This window comes from Falco naumanni, chromosome 7 (genome assembly GCF_017639655.2).
Source record: "Falco naumanni isolate bFalNau1 chromosome 7, bFalNau1.pat, whole genome shotgun sequence".
Taxonomy (NCBI): Eukaryota; Metazoa; Chordata; class Aves; order Falconiformes; family Falconidae; genus Falco; species Falco naumanni.
This window is the reverse complement of record NC_054060.1, coordinates 44202489-44224069: the sequence shown is the minus strand read 5'-3', so window position 1 is coordinate 44224069 and position 21581 is coordinate 44202489. Positions and strand designations below refer to the sequence as shown.

Genomic DNA, 21581 nt, shown 5'->3' with positions numbered 1-21581 from the left:
AAATAGACCAGTAAAACTTTGTCCACACAAGGATACCTTCCTCCCCCTCCAGTATTCCTGGCTTCTTACCCAAACATTCCTAATATTTCCCATTTTCCTTACCAGTTCTGTTTGACCACCTGACTAGCCTACACATACACTGGGTGATCTTGTGGTCAGGAGTTGCCAGTTAACATTGTCTCGTAATTGCCTGTTGCTTGTTGGCTGCCAAGGGGACCAAACAGAATGTGCTGATACTCAGCTGATGGTGGGTTAAAGATGTGACTTTGTGGCCACTGTGGTATGTAGGCCTTCTTGAAAGAGTTCTGCAGTTATTGCTGTTCCCATACAAAGACAATGAAAGGGACATGAAAGGAAATTAAGTTATTGGCCTTATATATATAGTTATATATATAGTTATAACTCTTAAGTTATAAGAGTTGAGACAAGCTCTGTAGCAGATGAGCTGTCACACCCTGGCTCAACTCTCAGTTAAAGCTGCTATGCTTTTGTGACTGGAGAGAACACTGCTTGAAAATTTTTGTACTCTGGAGTCTACATCTGGGATCATGACTACCTGATCTTTTACTGAAACTCATCTATCTGAGCAAAGAAAAACTTCTTTTTTTTTTTCATTACAACAAGGAATCACAGTGTAGAAAAGATCAGTAACTAATATTAAGCCTGTTGGTTTTAAGCTCCTTCCTATTACTCACTTGTGATGTGCTGAAGTTGCTGGTTCTGTTAAGCTCGGGTGATGGTGACTATTACAGGAGAAACTCTGTGCATTCTTCAATGTGTTGCAGGACTGAATGCGATGCAATTACAGAACCTGGCTGCATTAGCAGCTGCGGCCAGCGCAGCTCAGAACACACCGAGTGGTACTGCTGCGCTCACTTCCTCCAGCAGTCCCCTGAGTGTGCTCACCAGCTCAGGTAAGAGACTGCCTATGCTGTAGTGGGTTATGACATGGGTTGCCTTAGGGGTCATTTCAGGATAGGTGCCACCTGTTTTGTCTGTCCCTTTTTGTCACTTTGATGTTGATTCTTTAATAATCAGTTTTACTGGTAGATCCACTGGCCTTTCTTTAGGGTAAGCATCTTTGCCACCAGCAAAGGCTTTTTTGCCTGCTGTGTTCCTTCTTCCAAATGGTCAGGTTAATTCAGAGTAACGAGAATTTGTGAGGTCGTCATGAAACAGAAAGGTAGGCGACCTCTTTCCAGTCATGTTATTACAATTAAACAATGCTTGGTTTATCTGTGGTTTTAGGCAGGTACTGTGGCAGATGTACCCTGTTCCCCTGGACATGGAGGTAGAAGATGCCTTAAGCATGAAGTAATGCATTCTGTACTCTAGAACAGTGTAGTTTATATTCCTCTAGCATTAATGAAGACAGAGATACTCTAACAACCTCATAGATGTAGAATAAACAGACCCTTAGCACATTTATTGGGAAGTGGTTGGTTGTCTAGAACTGAATGTCTGAGTTGCACAGAAAAATCAGTGTCTTGCTCTCTGGAGGAGGGCAGCGGGGGAGTTGTTTGTGGGTGGCTTTGGTTTTGTGGGTTTGGGGGTTTGGGTTTTTTTTTTTTTTTCACTTTAGGGTCTGTATATTACCCAGAGAGGCTAAAATGTCCAAGTAGTGTTCTTTTGCTGCCTTATTGTTAAATGTGACCATTAAATGCAACAAATAAGAAAACAAAAATAAATTAAATTGTGCTTACATCAGACATGCTCAGTTTTTACCACAAATGAGGATCACTATCCTACTCAGTTATTTGTATCCTATTTTCATTTATTTCTAAATCCTGACATGGGAAGAGAGACGCTATATTTTCAGGGTGTTAGTTTTCCAGCACCTGTGGCGTGGCATGTGGGTTTGACTTTGTTTTTTCTGTTTGTCATGAAAAACCAAATTGCATATCCAATTTTGAAATCCAGCCTACAAGGCTGACATCTTCACATGTGATTGTGAGAGACCAAAGGGGGTTGGGGAGTGTTTGAAATTTCCACAGGTAGCTTTTTTTATTGTGTAGGAGGACCAAGGAGCTGGACTAAGAGATCGTAAAGAGATTACAAGGAAAAGCTGTTTAGAAAACCTTATGTCACATGATCAGGAGTTAAACCATGGGTGCTTTGCAGAGTTTTCTACTTAGAGAAATCCCCAAGAAAGAATCCAGTTCAAAGAGTGTTCTGTTGCTGGACAGGTTTGCTTTTTTTACATAAAAACTGTGGTCAGCAATGCATGAAGATTAACATTTCAAAATTTATCTTGAGTCCCAGCTATGGTATCCTATAATGTAAAAAAAAACACCAAAAACCAAAACAAACAACCCAACACACAACACCCAAAAGAAAAAAAAAATAACCAAAGCCAGAGTTGAAGCTATAGAAGATCTGCATTTATAACCCACTAATGCTTCTTCATCATAGGGGAAACATGAAGGTGAATGTATCTGAGAGCTTCTCCCATATTTCCTCATGCAGTAGCAGAGCTGGAATTGTCAGGTTACAGTTTGCTGTGACTGGCATTTAGAATTAAGATTTCCTTGTTGGTGCTCTCATCTACTGACAGGAGCAAGTTTGTTTTCTGATTTGTTGAGGTGGGGAAAGGGACTGGCAGGTTGTGAAGTTCAAATGCCAGATGTGCTAGAAAAGGCAGAGACAGCCTCTTCTCAGGAGTGTACATGAAAGCACAAGGGCAATGGGCACAAGTTGCAACAAAGAAAATTCTGACTGGATATGAAAGAAAAATAAAATTAATGGTGCAAGTGATTAAGCTGAGGAGCCCTGGTGCCAGAGGTGCTGTGGAATCTGCCATCATTTCAGAGATTGAGAATGCAACTAGAAAGGACCCTGAAGAGGCTGACCTAACTCAGAGGTTAGACCAGCTGGGAGAAGACCACTAGACTAGATGATCCACACAGGTCCCTTTCAACTGAAGTTCTGCTACTATTGTGTGATTCTTTAGGACTGGTTTCCCTTCTGTGTTTTTTGGCTGTTCCACAGCACTCTGCAGGTTACTTTTGCCTTGATGAGAGGCGTATCTTGGGACTCTGTTCTGCTATGATCAATGCTGGTGGAGGGGCTTACAGGGTGGTAAGCGTAGTTCATTTTTAATTATCTTCTGTGCTGAATCCAGACAGCTTTCTGATTGCCGGTCATACTAATAAATGATTATGTGTCAACAATCAAGTAATCACGATGGGTTATTTGAATTAATATCCTATACAGAGGTATCAGTTCACTTTTCACAGGCTTATAACATGAAGCAGTCACTATTGCATTGCTCTTTAAATTTAATTTCAAGTACAATTTTAAAAGAGTAGTGATTAGCTCTGTTCAAAAGAAATAAGTTCTGGAGGATATGTGGTCTGTACATAGTAACTAACATCAAACTGAAATGGTTTCAGTGCTTTCCATCAGAGGTGTGAATGTTTTACCTTTTAAAACCATACTTAAATTGTGGGAAGGGGAAGCCTCATTGTGAACAGACAGCATTCAGTCTCATGATACTTTCTGTAATTATACAGTTTAACTCTTTAAACTAGCTATTATAAAAGCAAACTTGAAATTCTCTTTTGATTAATACTTATGTGTGCATTCACATAGAAGGCTATTGGACTTCACACATTCAGAGCATCCCTCCGGAACCATACCTAGACCTTGAAAAAGCTCAGTATATAGCTGTTCCATACCGGGTGTTAGTAAATGCCTTCCTTGTCTGTGGGACATATGGCAACATCTACTGTGATAACCTCTTAAACCGAGCTGCAGATGAGATGACTACCGGCTTGACTTCTATCCATCTGTCGTCCAAATGTTCACCTGATGCTTATTTGGACATCTCTCCCAGATTGTCCTCAAACTGCATAGTTGGCGAAAAAATCCAGACAGTCATTATGTGTAGTTACTTTTTTTTATTTTTTTTCATCTGCACTGATATATTTTGTGTTTGGGGAAGTGGGAAGTCCACCCTGCAGTCTGTGAAGTATGGATAGGTTGCATGTCAGAATGGTTGAGCTCAGAGGTGGTGGCGAGTGTATTGTTTTGCTGTCTTCCTACTCGTTTCAGGTGATTTTTTTGAGATAATTCCAAACAGTATTGTGTATTTTAATGTAGAATAGGATGGAGTAAAACCTTCAACCGTGCAATAAAGCAACTGTTCTTTGGAACTGAACAGACCTCTGCTGTATTCACCTATAGGTAATTCATGTTACAGAGACCATGGCCTTAAACTCATTTAAACAGCTAGCTTGTGAAAAGGACGTTCAAGAAAATATTACAGAAGTATCTCAGGATTGGAGTGTCTTGTCTGCCATCTTTTTCGCTCGAACATCAATAAAGAGTTGTCTGCTCCATAGCAAAATAGAATGGTTGCCAAAGCTGATGTATGTTTCCATTTCTCATCCTTTCAAAGGCAAGCATCAAAGGTCCAGCAAAGACTAGATAACTTTCCTGGCTTTAGTGTGTCCAGCAAAATTGTTTTCAGAGAGATCATAGTCTTTCTTCATTTGCCGGAACTAAGTCTCGTACAGTTCAGTCACATTCGTTGCCTGAATTTTAGTGCTCTTTAGCTCATTGCTTGGATGCTAGTTGAGTGAATTAGAACAGAATTACTGTTCCCTCAGTTTACCTGGTAATTGATGTCTAAATTTCATTATTTTTCATAGCTATTCTTCACTACGTATTCAGTTTTCTGAAAACCTTTTCAAGTAACTCTTAGAGTTAGCCTTTTTGACTAGATACAACTTAGAAGATAGATCTAAGAAAACATAACCTCAATAGCAAGCGGAAAAAAACCAACCACCCACCCAAACCAGCAAGAAACAATGTTAAGAATGAGGGATGGAGTAATGAACATGTATAAAGCTATGTTGGTTTTCTGTTCCCATTACTGTGTGCCATTTTCTGAATCTAAAATAATACACATAAAAAACCCAGAAGAACAGAAGGGATGACTAGAACTGTGGAACACCTTCCCTATTTAGGAGCAGTGAGGGAGCCTGAAAAATAGAAGACTGACATTGGAGGAGGATATGATTGAAGTCTACAAATGTATTAGTGTTGTGATGAAGATGAATGGGGAAAGACCAGTCCTTAGATATTCTGCAAGGATTACAGAATATCAGGTGAAGTTGTCAGCTGACAGTTCAAAAATAACAGCTATTTTTTTGTATAGTGCATGATTAAATTGTAGAACTCATGCCTTAGAACATAGTAGAGTCAAATAATTTGGTGTTACTGAAATTAACAAATGAAAATCATAACTTTGAGACATTTCCCTGGGCTGAAACAATCCTAGATTTGCAAATTGTTGTACTGAGATAGATACATATATAGATATATATAAAATATACCTAGGAAGTATTCCTTTGTAATTGCCCTGTGTTTCTGCTCTGCTGTCACTATCTGCCTTTAGTCGTCGTCAGAAATGGAGTGCTGACTTGGTACAGTAATTCCTATATACATATGATAAAACAAACCAAACAATGTTAAATTTTCTTGGTGTCTTCAGTACTAAAGCATTCCTTGTTTTGCTTAGAGATTTCTGATAAAGTCAGCTAAACTAAAATAACTGTGTGCAGCTTTTTTAGCGGTTTAAATTAATTTCTTTAAAATTACCACTTTTTTTAAAGTAGGGAAGGCATCCATTCTCTCTTTTACTTTGCTTTCTAGCATTGGCTTCATTCTTTTTTTCCCATACCACTACTATTTTGTTGTGGGTTGTGGTTTGGTGTGTTTTGGGGTTTTTTTTAATGGTGTTCTCATCTGTCAAATGTGTCTTTTTGTATTATGCAGGTTAGCAATGAAGCATTGCAGAAACAAGTGGTATTCTCAAATTGAGGCAGCTGTATCATTTCTGAGCACTGGATTTTATTCAGCTAGCTGTGCTATTTTTTTCTGCGAACTTGAGGGTTATACTGTAACTTGTTCTCTATATTTTTCCAACATTTCATATGCTGCTGATTATAAGATGGAAAGTGTCTCCTATTCTTCATAGTAAGCATCTTAAAATGTAGTTTGGGGCATTGTCTTTCAATTTCTGACTTAAGAGAGTTTATCTAGAACTTTTCATAGACGAGATTTGTCATTTCCTCTGTCGGTACAAAAACTAAACAGTGATACGAAGTACAGCTCCCTGGGTTCTCTTGCACCTTTTGTTAGGTGCAGCTGCTTTGGTTAGGACTCCGTAAGTAAGTTTGCTGTGTTCCATTTAAATAGCTACCATACTCTGCTCCAGCAGAGACTTTGTAGCACGTATAGGAAGTGGTGAATATGTAGTGTGTGTGAATCTACTTGAAAGATGCTAACAGTTCTTTTTGAAGTTGTAATCGATGTAGACAACATAACTGAGAATCACAGAAACACGAAGGGAACTGAAAATGCCTGAATTTCAGTTCTTCTGTTACCCGCCTGGTCAGGCAAATAAATTCCTCTTGAAAGAAGACTACAGCATGCCTCCACAGCACCAGTCTTCAGTATCTTTTAATTTATAGAAGCTGTAAATATTTTCCTGTGCATCTTGTGCAGTAGGTTTAAACTTAACTGGGTTAATAGCAATATACATAGCTTTTCATATTTACCTTTTTCGGTTTTCTAAGTAGTCCACAAACCTGTAAGGAGGACCACTGCTATGTAAAATACTATTCTTTTCTTATTTTATCATGTCCATAATCTTTGTAGATGTCCTTAATTTGAACTTCTGTTTCTTTTGACGCACCAGCTTGGCAAGCTTTTTTTCTCATGGTTTTGATGTCTGTTTCTGTAGAACTAACTCTGCCTGTTGTAGAATTTGGCATGTTGTATAAGATGCTAGGTACTGTATCTGTAAACCTCTCTTCCTGAGTAAACGTTAGTTAAAGATATTGATGGCACAGTCAACGGGATAGACGGTGTGTTTTGGATGTACATTTCAAGTCTTCTCTTGGCCCTAGCCCCAGCTGCTGCCGCAGGATCTTGAAATGGAAGATTATTTCATGTGTCAGAATAATCTGGGCATCTGCTGTTCCTGATCTGGCAGTATAGGAAAACCATATGTTTGGTTTGACTGGAGCTTTCTTTAATGTCCCTAGTATCTATGTTTCAGGTCTTTTTCACCTTTTGTGGTGTTTCAAGGATAGGTGTTAATATGTAGCAAGTGATTTCTACTTTAGTCAGCAGGAAACAGGCATTGCTGCTGGTCACCTTATGTTGAGGTACAAAGTTCAGCTGACATTCCTGTATTGTCTCAATCCTTAGGTGTCTTACAGTTAATGAAATTGTAATTTCTACAAAAGATGGGTGTTATGGTGAAGTAGAATTTTTTAAAAAATGTAGGAAGGCATTAGAAGATACATAAGCAGTATGATCAGTCAAATTGTGTGGGTTTGGGATTCTTTTGTTTTTGACATGAAGTATACCGTTTTGTCGTGATCAGTGCCTTACTAGCATTTTCTACAGAAATAACTTAATGAAGAATTTGAATTATCAGGACAAAAAAAATACTGAAGTTTAATTATCTTATTTTAATAGCAGGTTCCTCACCTAGCTCCAGTAGCAGCTCCTCTGTTAATCCAATGGCTTCTCTTGGAGCACTGCAGACACTGGCAGGGGCTACAGCAGGCCTCAATGTTAGCTCTTTAGCAGGTAAGCTACGTGTTGTGGTGGGTTGGGGGAATAGCTGATTATCATTTCTGAGACTGTGCTGTTTCTGTAGGGGTTTCTTTCTGCTCCCTGCTTTTTGTAATAGTGAAGAGTTTTTGAAAGGTAATTGGTCTGGCTCAGTGGAAGTACTCAGTCATCTTTATTTCCTCTTTGTTATACAGGAATGGCAGCCTTAAATGGAGGACTTGGCAGTGGTGGTCTTTCAAATGGGACAGGTAGCACAATGGAAGCCCTCACGCAGGCTTATTCTGGAATCCAGCAATATGCTGCTGCTGCATTGCCTACGCTCTATAACCAGAGTCTCTTAACACAGCAGAGTATTGGTGCAGCAGGAAGTCAAAAAGAAGGTAGGCAGAAAGTTGTAGAAACAACCTGAGGGTTTTTTTTTTCAAAAGGGCAGGTTCAGCCCTTGCAGCTACCTTACCTGCAGAGCTTTTATTTGGCAGCGTTTTTACGAATGAAGTTACAGAACATAAAGAAGGAAAACCTATGAGGTCTCTCTGTTAAGGGCTGTCCAAAATAGTTTTTATACGGGAGGTTTCTCCCAGGCCTTGTCTAGTTTTAAATAATTAGTAATCGTACTCTTCCATTTTCTTAGTGGACAGGAGAGTTTGAGTCTGCAGCCTGATACATCCCACTGTCAGAGAATCAGTTGTGGCTTTGTTAATTTTGTTTTCTTGGTCCTCCGCCTCTTCCCACAGGCAGTTAATGCCAATCTCTTCACTCTTCAGATTCAGAATCAATTTAACATGTGAAGTAAAGAATGTAGGAATAAGTTTTCAGCAGACTGTAGGATGTTTAGATGTCAGATGAAAAGTAATGCGATTACTTACTTGTATTTTGTATTGAGATTTACTGAGTTTCTTTGGGTTGCAAGCTTTGCATAGCCATTTTTACTTTAGTCAGCGTCTGGGGCACAAACTTACTGTTCAGTTTTCATTACATCAAAGATCTGTGAACCAGTTTTGGCACAATGTGGAAATTACAAGCAAAAATGGTGAGAAAGAGCTAGAATTATTTGAATGATCAATCCCATCAAAGGGTCATGCTCATTTATTCTGGAATCAGGTACTCTACAGAAGTACAAACAGCAGTTTCATTGTTTTATCTAGAAAATTTGGCTTGAATGGCTCTTCCACACTTTTTGTAAAGTGGGTGTATGTTATCCATGCTCTTTCTGAATTTATATTCCCGCTTGTTGTTTGAAGGTCCAGAGGGAGCCAATCTGTTTATCTACCATCTCCCCCAGGAGTTTGGGGATCAGGATCTGCTGCAGATGTTCATGCCATTTGGAAATGTTGTCTCTGCCAAGGTTTTCATTGACAAGCAGACCAATCTGAGCAAGTGTTTTGGTACGTTGAGTCTAATCATTTTACCTGTAGCAAGGTGACTTCTTCAGAGTAATGTCTTTTTCAGTATATTCTCTAGTCTAGCTTTTAAGTCAACTAGTGACTTTTTCTCTATATTCCTAAAAAATAAACAAATCAGTCCGAACTCTTCTAGCACTGACCTGCATTTTCCTGGTTTTCATTGTGACTTTTTGCTTCTCCTGATTTCATATTGTTATGCCTCATTATATTGTTTTGGCCCTGGATAATTCACTATGATTTGTGTTTGCAGACTGTAATCACAGTATAGTTCATTCTCTTCCCCCTTTCTGTCTTCACTAATTGTTTATGTTGCTGTATATACTACTTACTATGTTATCATTGTGAATTACTTCTGTTAATATTTTTGTATATAATCGTTATGGCTGCCATATAGTGCAGGAGTATTTAACTCTGATGTTCTGTAAATGCTCTGAAGGCAATTTTTAAAGCTGCCTCCTAATTCTTGAAAACTTTGTAATAGTAAAACCATTTCAGTTGTTATTTACTACCTAACTTCGGTAGTAACCATCTTTTGTCCTAATTTTGTTCTGCTTGTTGTGTATTTAGATGGGAGGCACATGAGGGTGGAAGTGTATCCTAAAACTGTAAATCAACCTGTCATGCTACTGTTACTATCCAAACAGATTATTTTTCGTTAACTGCTAAAGTCTGATGACAGAAGAGCAAAGAACATATTCTTCCTTAGCTTGTGTAGTAGGAGGCTGTGTGTGTGGACTGAAAGATTCACGGTTTTAATTTCCTCACTTTGAAACCCCAGTGCAAGCACTTGTAGCATTTTTGTAGTGCTGTAAGCTCTCATGACTGTTGTGATTGATGGAGATTTCTTGTGATGGGATAGGAGAGGTGAGCCTTTCTCTATGATTTTGATAGCTTTGTCCCTACATAATAGCATGTATTTTTTAGTATTTGAGCCAAAAGATGTGGACAATCTGATGCTTCATGAGAACACAAAAGTACACTAAGCGTCAGGCTGTAACACCTGTGTATAGAATGATCTCCCCAGGTAGTGATGCTAGCCATTGACTGGAATTATTTAAAATGCGTTCTTTCAAAACCCTGGAGAAGTTTATTTTGAGGATACTGTTTGCCTGAAATGATATATAACTTCTTTTCATCTGAGAGAAACCTAAACATAATAGCGGTACAAGTTCTACACTGCCTTGACAGCTACTTCACTGGAAGCAAACCTACTCTCATATTGCCAAGAGGGCAATTTCAGTCTTTTATCTTTAATGAGCTTTCATACATAGATTAAAATTTTCCAGGTTTGGTTTTCTCCCAGATATGAGTTCCTATAAAGCAAACAGCAGTACTCGTTTTTGTTGGAAGACTAGAAAATGTTATTTTAATTTTCTGAGCTTTGTATGTCTTTTGGCCAAAGTTTCATACATCAGAAAGCAATGCTTTGTCTGAGAGCCCTTGGTAAGAAGTTTTTTGTGAAAAGTCAGTTGTGAGCTTCTGAAAATGGCATTTCATGCAAGCCTGTCTTACCTTGTGAGTACCTGCATTTCCAGTTGTGAGCAGGTGTTCTGGACAGCTTTGGCATGGTGTAATTATGTATTTTCTTTTCTTCAGGTTTTGTAAGTTATGACAATCCTGTCTCTGCACAGGCTGCCATTCAGTCAATGAACGGCTTTCAGATTGGCATGAAGCGTCTGAAAGTACAGCTCAAGCGCTCTAAGAATGACAGCAAGCCATACTGAGCGCCCCTCCCCTCCGGGACTGGAGTGAGAAGGATCTTCTGGTAAGTTGGAGAGGAGCGCACTTAGTGATTCGAAGCCCTAAGGCTGTGTTTTTACAGTCCTGGAAGCTGACCTATGCCTTCTGTCTGGCACATCTTCCCCTGAAGACTCGGCTGCAGCTTCTGCTGAGAATCCCGCTTCGAATGGAGGACAAGTTTGTGCTTTTGTTTCCAGTGTTTTACTTTGGAGTTTAGGTGCCATATCGCTGAGGTTTTTCGTTTTGTTTTTTTTTTTTCTCCCTTATTTGAAGTTTGCTGTGTTTGTAACCAGTGTGTGTTGAGAAGGACCAATGCCAGCTCCTTGGGGGTGGGAAGGGAAGGTTAAAGGGAGCAGCAGCAGCTGACACCACACTGCCTTGGGGTAGAGAGGAGAAGGGGAAGCAGAACTGACACCACACCACCATGGGGGATAGGAGAAGGGAAAGCAGAAATAACACAGAACAGCTGATGAAAACAGAGATGGAAGGAGAACTGAGCCCATCCAAGTCTGGGTGAGCAAAGAACTGACTCCATGTAGCCTTTGTCATGCCCCATCCACTCTGAAATTTCCTTAACTGTATGCCATGGTGGGGATTTAGGAAATCATCTCTAAAGCAGGAGACAGAGTAGAAGGGTGAATACATTAACAAGCCAAAGGAAAACTGCAGTGATTTTTTTTTCTGTATATAAAGTAGTGTTTGTATAGCATTGTGAATGTACACAGCACTTTATAAAATTGTTAGATAATGTTCCTGCTCAGAAAAATGTTACTGTCCATTTACAGTTGAATATTAACGAGATGCAGTGAATTTCTCCATATTTAAGAAAACTTACGTGATGTACTTTACTAGGTTTTGTAGAAATGTATAGAGACAGACAGCTTAGTCTGGATGAATACATCTGGGGCTGGAAACAAGAAATTTTTGATCCCTGGTAACCTGCAGAATTATTTTGACAATTTTTCTTCTTAACAGTTCATCACATTCCCCATTTCTGTGGAATAATGTTCTTTTTACAGAGTATTACTTTGAATTCGTTCTGATAAGCTTAATGTAAGTGCTGTTTGTTTCTCTATTAAAATGACTGTTAAATTGGGATGGAAAGCCCAGAGTTACCTGAACATGGCTCTTGAGGCTCCTGTTTCATACATGTTCTCATAGGATTTGATTTCTCAGTCTTAACTGTTACAAAGATAACTTCCTGGTTGTTTTTAAAAACAAACAAACAAAAAAAAACCAAAACAAAAACACAACCAAAAAAAACAATTAGTGTGGTATTTCTTTATGCTGCAGTTTTCCTTTAAGGTGGTGTGTATCAGTGCAAAATAGGCTAACACACGAGCTGTGGAACCAGAGCAGAGCATCAAGCCATTCAGTCTTATTCTGCCTTTTGGTACTGGCTGTTATCTTCTATACTGAAGGAAAATTGAACACATTCCTTCAACAAACATACACTTTTTCTGCACACTTGTGAAATTGCTAATGGGTTGTTAAGGGCCTTTGTTACACGCTGGTTTTAGGGGGCTCAAAGGACTTTTGACACTCTGGCCTGAGTTGTTTTAAGAAATCGTAGTAAGAGTCCCATTTTATAACCATCAAAATTCACCTCTGTCACAAGAGGGAGTTTACAATTTCTGTGCATCTTTAACAGAAGTTCCATTTACCTCATATTTTCTCCTTTTCCTTGTTTTCTTTGTGTTCCTGGTTCATCATGCTGTTTCCCAGGGCATCAGCTAACACTGCAATTTGGGAGCCAGCTGCTAAATAGTGAGTGTGTGGGTCAGACGCAGAGTTGGGACTTTCTGTTCTGCTCCCACAGGAGGAGCGCGAAACCCATCAAACCTGAGATCGCCTTCAGAATCTGCACCTGTGTGTTGGTGGTCAGTTAGGAATGTCAGGCGTTCCCAGGGACTGGGTCCCCTGGGATCTCAGACCTCAGAAATACAAGGCCTGATCTGTAGCATCCAAGAAAAGCCCTTTCCATTCTTAAATTGAAAATCAGTTAGTTAATGCTGGTCTGTCTATATTGATGGCAAGCAGGTAAATCTGTCGGTATTACTCAAATCATTTTGTGGTGGCAAAGGTTCAAAGGCCAGACTGCCAAATTTCCCAGTTACGCTGGCATGTGGTACCCTTCTATGTTAATTATTTGAATCTCTCTAGAAACATAAACATACACTTAAGTGAACCATGTACACTTGAATTCTGCACAGAAAGATGTGCCCTGGTTTTCTGAGAAGAGAGTGTTGGAGTGTGAAGGCCTCCAGGGTGATGACGGGATATTTTTTTTTTAATAAATAATATACTTTTAAAAAAAAAAAAGAAAAAAAAACAAACAAACAAAAAAAACCATAGTTGGGAGCAACTGCTCCAAGTGCAACCTGCTGTAACCAAGAATGTTGTTTCTATTTTTATAGAAGTTTTATACCGCTCCAGGGTGGAGAATATTTATTACCTAAATTATTTCACTGGAAAAAAAGGCCAGGGTTTTGTAGAATCCTGAATGTGATTGTTTTACATACATAATGATGTGCATGATTGAAACTACTGATTTTCAGTGGCCTGTTTGCAGCCCAGCAACTGCTAAATGGGGAAGACGAATGCTGTGAACCAGTGGAGGAGAGCACTGTGCTCTGGGGTCTCTACAGTCACTCTTACCTCCTTTGCATCCTACCCCACTGTACTATCTTGAGACCTTTGTCCTGTTTTTCTTTTAACCTGATGCTCTGGCCTCGTTACTAGTCATTTCAGTTGCCCAAAATTAGATATCTTAGCTTCTGCATCCTATAGTGCGTACTCAATACTTACGGATCAAGCTTGGTGTTGTTGCAAATAGGTGCAACTCCTATTGACTTTAGGAGATTCACCAGTTTACACTGTGGCTTAGTTTGATCAGTGACTCCTCCCAGACGTAATCACCTTAAGACACCTAACTTGGGCTAGCTCTTGTGCCTTACTGGCGTAACTATAAGTATTGCCAAAAAGAAAGAAATCTATGCAGGTTAAATTTTAAAAGACGTGATCCTCAGATGGTTTGAATCAATACAGTTCTGCTCCCTTCAGTAGAGCTGCATCAAATTTCACCAGCTGAAGATGTTGCCCTTTTCTGTGTTTGTTTCAGATTTCCCTTTCATGGTGTGTCAATGTATGTTGCCAAAGTTAATAAATGTATCAAGTTTGTGACTTGGGCAGATTTTTTTCTGATAACAGAACCGATCAGATAAAGTTAGCATTTCTCTGTCTGGTGGCTGCCCCTGACTCTGGAGATTTCAGTGGTTCTTGCCTTCCAGTCTAAAGTCAGTTTTCTTCCTCACTCATTGGCAGGCAAGTCTGGGATTTGGGGGACTTGAGGCTTTAAAATTTTATTTTAATTCCTATCATGCTGTCATTCAAGTGCAGTTCAAATCAGTGTCAAATGGTTTATTTCCTGGACAGTCAGATAAGAGTAGGGTGAGTCCAAATAAACTGCAGGAGGATTGGCTTAGTTAGCCACATGGGCAAGGTATTCTGTATTCTCATAAACCAAAGAATCTCTATTTTCTATAACAAAAGCTAGTAGGACCTCTGATTAAATGTATTCCATATTACATATTACATGTGCCACCGGGAAATACTTACATATCTTTAGAAACAAGATGGAAATGGTCTGCTTCATAGATATTTTTTTGCTCAGAAGACATTTGAGTTTACTAGATATGCCATAAGATGAAAGTATTATGAACAATTGAAGTCTTAGTCTGATGCTACTTAGTATCAAGTACTGCAGTAAACATACTCATAGATTCTCTGGTCCTCTAAATAATCAGAGTCCAAAATAGGATATATCTTTGTAGTTCAGTTTTTTCTTCCAGTAATGCAAGGCTTGCATTATTAGAAAATGCCTTTGATATATAGTGATTCAATTTTAATTCTAACCAGAATGAGGATTGGAGTTTTTCAAAAGTACCTGAGATAACGATGGTGAATTTTTCCTTTCTGTTTTAATGGCGAGGTGGTTTACCATCTGTGGGTGCTACTATCTGGAAAGTAGGTGCCTCAGAAAATTTCTCACCAACAAAAGCATCTGTAAGGAAGAAGCTTTTTATCTGACCACTGAAGGTCACGTAGCATGATAGATACTGCTTGCACAATAGAATTAACTGAAGTGTTTCTTGTTAGTGGTTGGGAGTTAGGGAAGAACAGTTTCCTGTTTCATGTGGAAATATCTAAAAGCAACTTAGATAAAGCAAATTGTAAATGAAGGGTGCAGCTATGAACATGTAAAACGCTTCGAGAGCTTCTCATTGCAAACATTTAAACATAAGGATGTTATATATTCCTGAGCATACCTACCACAAAATATAAAACACAGAAGGCAGAATTACCACAGTTATGAGAACAAAACAAGGACAGACTGGAGTAACTTTAGTTATTTAATTCTTGTCCAGCATCTCATGGCTCTGCTCTTGTAGACCAGTCCTTCCTCAGGGCTTTTATGAAACTTAAATCTTACCCCTCAAAATTGCTGATTTATTTGAAAAGTATTTATCAAAGCCCCCCACACACATAAATCACACAAAGAATTTCTATAATGCATGCTTAGATGTCACTTGATTTCATGCCTCTTGTTGCTTCCCATGCCTCAGTTTGTAATGAATTTGCCTTTCTGGTTTAGGACTGAAACCTTACAGCTATCTGCAGACTATCTAGAGTATTTCTAGAACTATAGAAATAACTGCAAGAGTCACGTTGTACTCCATTTGCTGAAGTTGGTTTAAACTCCATACTAAATCCTTTCCCTGAATTGGAAAGTACAAAGAGCAAATTAATGTCAATTCTAGCGATGGAGTGTTGCAAGTTTAGTTGACAACATGCTTCTTGTTGCTTTGGAACTAGAATGCACACTGCTGTTCTCAGTCTTGCTATAAATGCTATAAGATGATAGACAAATCTCACCTGGCTCTGGTCTCAAAGCTACTGGTTAGAGACTAGATGTGCTGAGGAATAAGGCCACAAACAGGGGAGTTGAGCAGGGGCAGGAAGGGAGGAAGAAAAAAGAAAGAACTTGCCTCCTCTCCCCTACCGCCTGCATTCTTCCCAAAATGTTCCTTGTCTCTTGCAGCTCACAAGCTGAGGGGAGGAAACAAAGGTACTGATACCATTCAATACAGGAATTATTGTATTTATAAACTTTTTAAGAAAGCTTCAGGAAACACATTTTATCTATTCATCAATCTGGCAACAGTGACTGTAGAGCTTCTCAGAGCCCAGAATGCCCTCCTCACAAAGTCAGGGAGCTGGGGGCTGTTTATATAAAAGGTTGGAATGGAAAATCCCTGTGCAGGTCTAATGGTATGAAAAGTGCTCAGTTAGGACAAGTCTTAACTGGCAGTTAAGTCTTGAGGAATTCTTCTCTCATGCGTGGAGGTTTTGTCTTGTATAATTTTATTTGCCTCCCCCCCATTCCAAATCACCCAACCCCAGTTTCATGGGCTCCTAGGGAATGAGAAGGGACTGTAGCTGAAGGAAAGAACATGGATTTCCTGGGCTTCCACTGCCCAAGAACTTACCATGTTAGGATGCAAGAAAAGTCTCAGCCGTCAAACCACCTGTGAATCCCTTGTGTCCTCTGTCTTGTCTCTTACGGTCTCAGTCTCTGTGGGCAGATGTTAGCCCTGGAGTCATGTTTTTTGGAGTCGGTCTCCTGGGGAGGGAGCTTGCTTATTTCTTCTAAACAGAGCTAGTGGAGACACTGGGCTCGGGGCAAGGTGTAGGAGTGCATGCTAACCGATGTGTCACTAGGCTGTGGAATGCTCCACAGACTGGGTGTTCAGAGGGAAATCCAGGCCTCTGCTTCCATTTGGTTTCTGGCAGTTTGATGTTTACTTGGTGTCCTTCATGTACTTCGACTTTTACTTGTCCATCGTTGGCATGTGCTGCCCTTCCCTGTCAACTCCCTCCCCCAGGAGATCTCATTGTACAGTGCCCATTCTTGTTCTCTCTCTCCGTGTTTGGATGTACTGCTCTGTGTAACTCAGTGGGTCTCCCTCTTTCTGGTTTGTTTTTTTTCTAGATTCCTGCCGTTTGTTCATCGTTGTGCCTAAAGCATGTCGATGTGGCGTTCAAGTACATCGTCCAAATCCTTGTCTCTTCAGCTTCTCTGATGCTTGAACTCTCACCTTTGACCTTGTGTTGACCTTTGATGCTGATGTGTATTTTTATTATGTTTGTTTCTTTCTTTTTTTTTTTTTTTTGTGCTGCCAAATTGGTTTTGCTAGAAAGACTGCTGAAGGGGAATATTTAAACTTGCATTTGAATATAAAAGAATTTCTATTTTTCTAGACCTTCGTAAGATAACCACTTGATTTTGTGAATCTGATTCTTTGTAATTGTCTTCAGAGCAGCCTTGCTAGCATACCTTGTGGAGTATTGTATTTCTGTGAACATACAGCCAATCACTTTCTAGGCTTAGTTTTTTCTGTGTGCTCAGTTTTAAAAACACAGTTTTGAAGAAAAAGTCAATTATATGGTGTGACTCAATCTTTCAGGAGACTTCCTAGTCACATTTTGCTGATCTGGTTTCTATGCTTGAGGAGACAGCATGTGTTTTTGAGTTCAAACTTGTGACTTGAGTGGCATCAGCAGAAAACACTTGAACTACATTTTCGTCTGATTGTAGCTACATTTTTGCTCTGGCATTTATTGATTTTTTTTTAATTATTATTATTATTATTATTGTTTTTTTCCCCTGCTCCCCTGTGTGATTATCAGTCTGCAGTGAAAATTTGATCAAAGTTGATGTTGTATTTTGTTAAGCTCCAGCATGCTTGGTTTTTTTGTAACTACAATCTCCTCAGCAAAATGTGATGATTGTTTTAATCTTTCAAACTAAGATCGTGCCCAGAAATGTTTTGCATGTTTCCTGCTGTTTTCTTCACACCCTCGTATATATCACCTTCACCTCTCTGTTTTCTATAGTTTGTGCAAAAACTGAGGAATTTAATGGGTTTCAAAGGTATCCTTTAAATTGGTTTTTTTTGGTATGACAAATATCTGATCGGAAGCCACCTGAGGGCATCTACCTGTGCACTTAGACTGTCTGTCTGACAGAGCACCTGGACCTTTTTCCATCTCCAGTGCTGTCAGAGGCTCCCAGGGACTTGGTTGCACTGTTCCTGTAGTGGAAGGGGATTCCACCTTCCTTTGGTGGAAGGGGATAGCTGGGCAGCAGGAAGGTGGGGGAGCTTCATGGTATTTCTGTTCCCAAATTTATCTGAAGCTAGGGCTGCTTTGAAGCACTCTTTACGAGCATTTTCTATAATTCAGGGCACATACTTGTGAAGTCCAGCCCTTGTTTAATACCATTAGTCAAACCTTGGTGGCAGGATCCTGGAAGGATTTAGGTTAGCTCTTGAAGTAAAGTGTTTGAAATACCCCAGAAAAAGCATTTGTAAACCTGGTCCTGCAACTGCTGGCTCTTTTCCCAAGTGACAAGCACAATACAACAGCCTCTGAAGCTGTTACCTGAACAGGGTACCATCCCCAGCTCTCTTCTCAAGGGCCTTAGCTGGGGAATCTCTACGGAGATTTTTTAGTTTTTGTTTAGTTTTTAATTGGGTAATGAGCTAAGCAGTTTTTCTGGCTTGCAGCATGGACTAGAACAGGTTACTGCTTTCTGGGTAGCAGGCTTCCCCCTACCCTACGTACCATCTGCACAGGTAGAAACTGGGATGTAGCTTCTAGATGAAGGCACTTGAATAGTGTGTGCTGTGATGAAGTTTCAGTCAGAAGGAGAAGTAAGCTCGTGTAGGTATCGTAATAGTAGAAAATAAAGTGAAATGAAATCCCAGGAGAAGGAGTTTCACTGGGAAAACAAATCGTGTTTGATTGAAGTCTTACTTTCGTCCAGTGTTTGGAATGATACAAAGATGCAAAAGGATTATTTTTTTTCTCTCCTACTCTTGAGTTGGCTGAGGATACAATATTCTCAACAGATATTGACTAGACTTGCATAGACAGTCTTTAATCTGCCTGCAAGACAGAACACGTTTGGATATGGTACATATACCTGGGAGTGAAGCGTGAGGCTGGATGAAAAAAGGATAGAGCCTTGTTTCTTTGGGAGGTAGGGTTGTGGGCTGGCTGCTGTTAGTCCCACAGTCTGAATGCACAGGGCTCTGTGTTGGTGGGGGGCACTGGTACCCTGCAGTGTATTGAGAAACTGCCAATACGTTTCTGTACAGGCGCATTTGGTTCCATAAGGAACTTCGGGGAAACCTGTGGAAAAATATCTGAAGAAAACCAAAATGCCAAATGTTGGATGTTTCTTTCCTTTCTTCTTTCCTTTTCTTCTTTTGGTTGTTTTAATTGTTCTGTGGTGGTTTTAATGGATTTGAGACAGTGGAGCAGCAGCTGCCTTTCTGATTTTTGGCTGCTTTTTGTGAATAATTTAAAAAGAAAATTTACATTTTGGAGACAAACCTGTGGGCTTTTTTATTGGTACAAACATTGTATTTAACACTAGGGGTTTTGTACAGTTTTTTGCCTTTTCTACTAGAAAACAATGTAAAGTGATTCACAATGTGACGAGAAAACAAATTGCCACTATGACCAAATGTAGAGTCTGTTCTGCAGTAATGGGATTTAATCAACTCAAAGTTGTGGTTCAGTCGTAGAAATGCTTTTCTTTACCTTGTTTGAGCTGTTCCTTTTTTTTTTTTTCTTGTTTTGATTTGCAAAACAAAATGTCTTTTTGTGTGAAATTGTGTTGTACTCTGTAGAGAATTACAATTTTACTTTAATGGTTTAAAAAGCAGAGGAGCACATGTTGCTTATCTGATCGCAGAGTTTGTGTAGTGGATTTAAAAATGAAAAGATTTGTTACAAGTTTGGAACGAGCGAGTATGTGTTAAAGGAGTTTTCTTCCTTTTGTGTGTGTGTGTTTTTTCTTTTTGTCCCAAAGGGCAACTTAAAGCTGTTTTAATTGCACAGACACACCGACAACAAGTCATTTTGTATATGCCAAGTGTGGTACCTTCCTTTGTTTATTTGCTATTAAACTGTTTGAGAAGAGTCTTTGTGTGTTGTATTTGTGTCTTAAACTTGAGGTTCATTTTGAGTCCAAGTGTGGGAATATGAGGAGAGAGTGGGGATTTTTACCTCTGTGTAGACGTGCTGCTTTGAGTAGAAATGGAAAAAGTTGTTTGGTTGTTTAGGCTCCATTTTGTATCACTTGGTAGTCAAGTCCTTTTTATACATTGGATGAAGAAAAGCTGAGAGTGTTGCATAATGCAAATATGTGATACACTGGGGAGTAAGGTGTAGGCATATCGAGCCTCACAGAATTGGTGCTGCGTAGCCACTTGCCCGTCTGTGCCCTGTGCTTCATGGTGTTCCAAGGGCTAAATAACTTTGGCATAACACCAGACTTCAGCTGTACAGGAACAGCACGTGTGCGTGGTGGTGTGTGGGATTAGATAGGCACCAGCTCATACTGCTCCTACGAGCCCCATACCTGGCACTGCCTCCTCACCCCTTCCAGGAACATGGCCAAGCTTGCTGAACCTATCCTGGTTCTGTAACATGAAGGTATCTGCAGTCCCCAGTGCTCCTAGTCCCGGGAATACTACACAGGAAAACCCCAGATGGGTTGGGATTACTTACTAGCTGAGGTTTTGTGATAAACGAAAGTTACCTGCTTTGCTTTTAGAACTAAGTTACATTGTATAATTTGTTTAGAAACTTGCCACAAGTTTGACATTAATATTGCCTCTCTGGGAAGGAATGTACCACAACAGCTGTGACTTTGCCATGTTTCTGAAAGCTCCTAAAATTTAGTGATGTTACTCTTTCCTTCTGCTATCTTGCATCTCAGAAACTGCAAGCATTTTCGCGGCAGCTATGTTTCTCCTCCGTGTCCTTCTCCCCTGTTATCTGGCATACTCTGTTTCACCCCATTACTTCCTACATGATTGTAAACCTGAGAGCACTTGCAAGCATCAGGATTCAGTGCTGCATTCCTTTCCCTGCAGTGCACCAATTCCAAAGCAAGGCACTGAGCCACCTGTTGCAGAGTATGCTGGGATCCCCGCAGTTAATTTGCAGCTGTTGAGAAGGGAGGCTGGAGAGATTTCAGTTCAGATATGTCTGAGATGAAGGATGGAGAGAAACAATTGAATCAGAAAAAGGCGTTGTTTAGGCAGGATGGAAGATTCCTACTTGTGCAAAAAGTTGGCTAGCCTCATCTTACGCAGTCAAAGCTGTCAGTTGTATCTTACAGAACTAATGTTAGATCCCCCTGGGTAGGTGGCTTTTTTTTAAAGATTTTTTTCTTTAATTTAAAAGGCCACCACCAGTCAGTGCACAATTTACAAATAAAAGCCAGTGTATTAATGTCTGAAAATAATCAGCATTTCACATGAATTGCTTTATTTGTCAGCATCAATAGGAAATACACAAACCTGTAGATTAAGTTCTGATGTTGAATGGTTTTAGGAGAAATTTTTTTCCTCACATCCACCTCCACCTTTCACTACTTGTTTTGACTCCAGTCTCCAATCTTCCTGACTTTACCAGCCGTGTTCTGCTGTCTTCATATGGCAAGGAGTCACCGGGGATATGTTTTGAAGAGCAATACGGAGGACAAGCAGCTCAGTGTGGTCACTCTGAAGAAGTGACTGTGCGATTAGCTACACTGCATGTATAGCTCCACTGCATGACAGGTGAGATTCCCAGTTTGGTGTTTCCATGCGCCTTGCTGGCTAATTTGCTGTTCCTAAGAAGAGACTGTGAGTCATTTACTGTAGAAGCCATGCCTGAATCTTGTATGAACTAGAGCTGTCTTGAGCCCCAGACTGATGATCCCTC

At 39.8% G+C, this 21581-nt stretch overlaps 1 protein-coding gene across 17 annotated transcripts in view; it reads left to right on the top strand.

Moving 5' to 3' along the window:
• CELF1 (CUGBP Elav-like family member 1) overlaps window positions 1-21581 on the top strand; it is a 69368-nt gene that overhangs the window by 42335 nt on the left and 5452 nt on the right. For 11 of the 17 annotated variants that reach the window (XM_040600579.1, XM_040600574.1, XM_040600585.1 and 8 more), the window contains 5 exons: window positions 786-914; window positions 7495-7608; window positions 7788-7973; window positions 8835-8978; window positions 10593-19787. In XM_040600579.1, coding sequence (XP_040456513.1) covers window positions 786-914; window positions 7495-7608; window positions 7788-7973; window positions 8835-8978; window positions 10593-10720 — 701 coding nt within the window. In that variant the 3' untranslated portion in view covers window positions 10721-19787. Of the gene's footprint in view, window positions 1-785; window positions 915-7494; window positions 7609-7787; window positions 7974-8834; window positions 8979-10592; window positions 19788-21265; window positions 21437-21581 lie in introns of those variants that run through there. The other 6 variants (XM_040600587.1, XM_040600582.1, XM_040600584.1 and 3 more) reach the window with 3 other exon arrangements.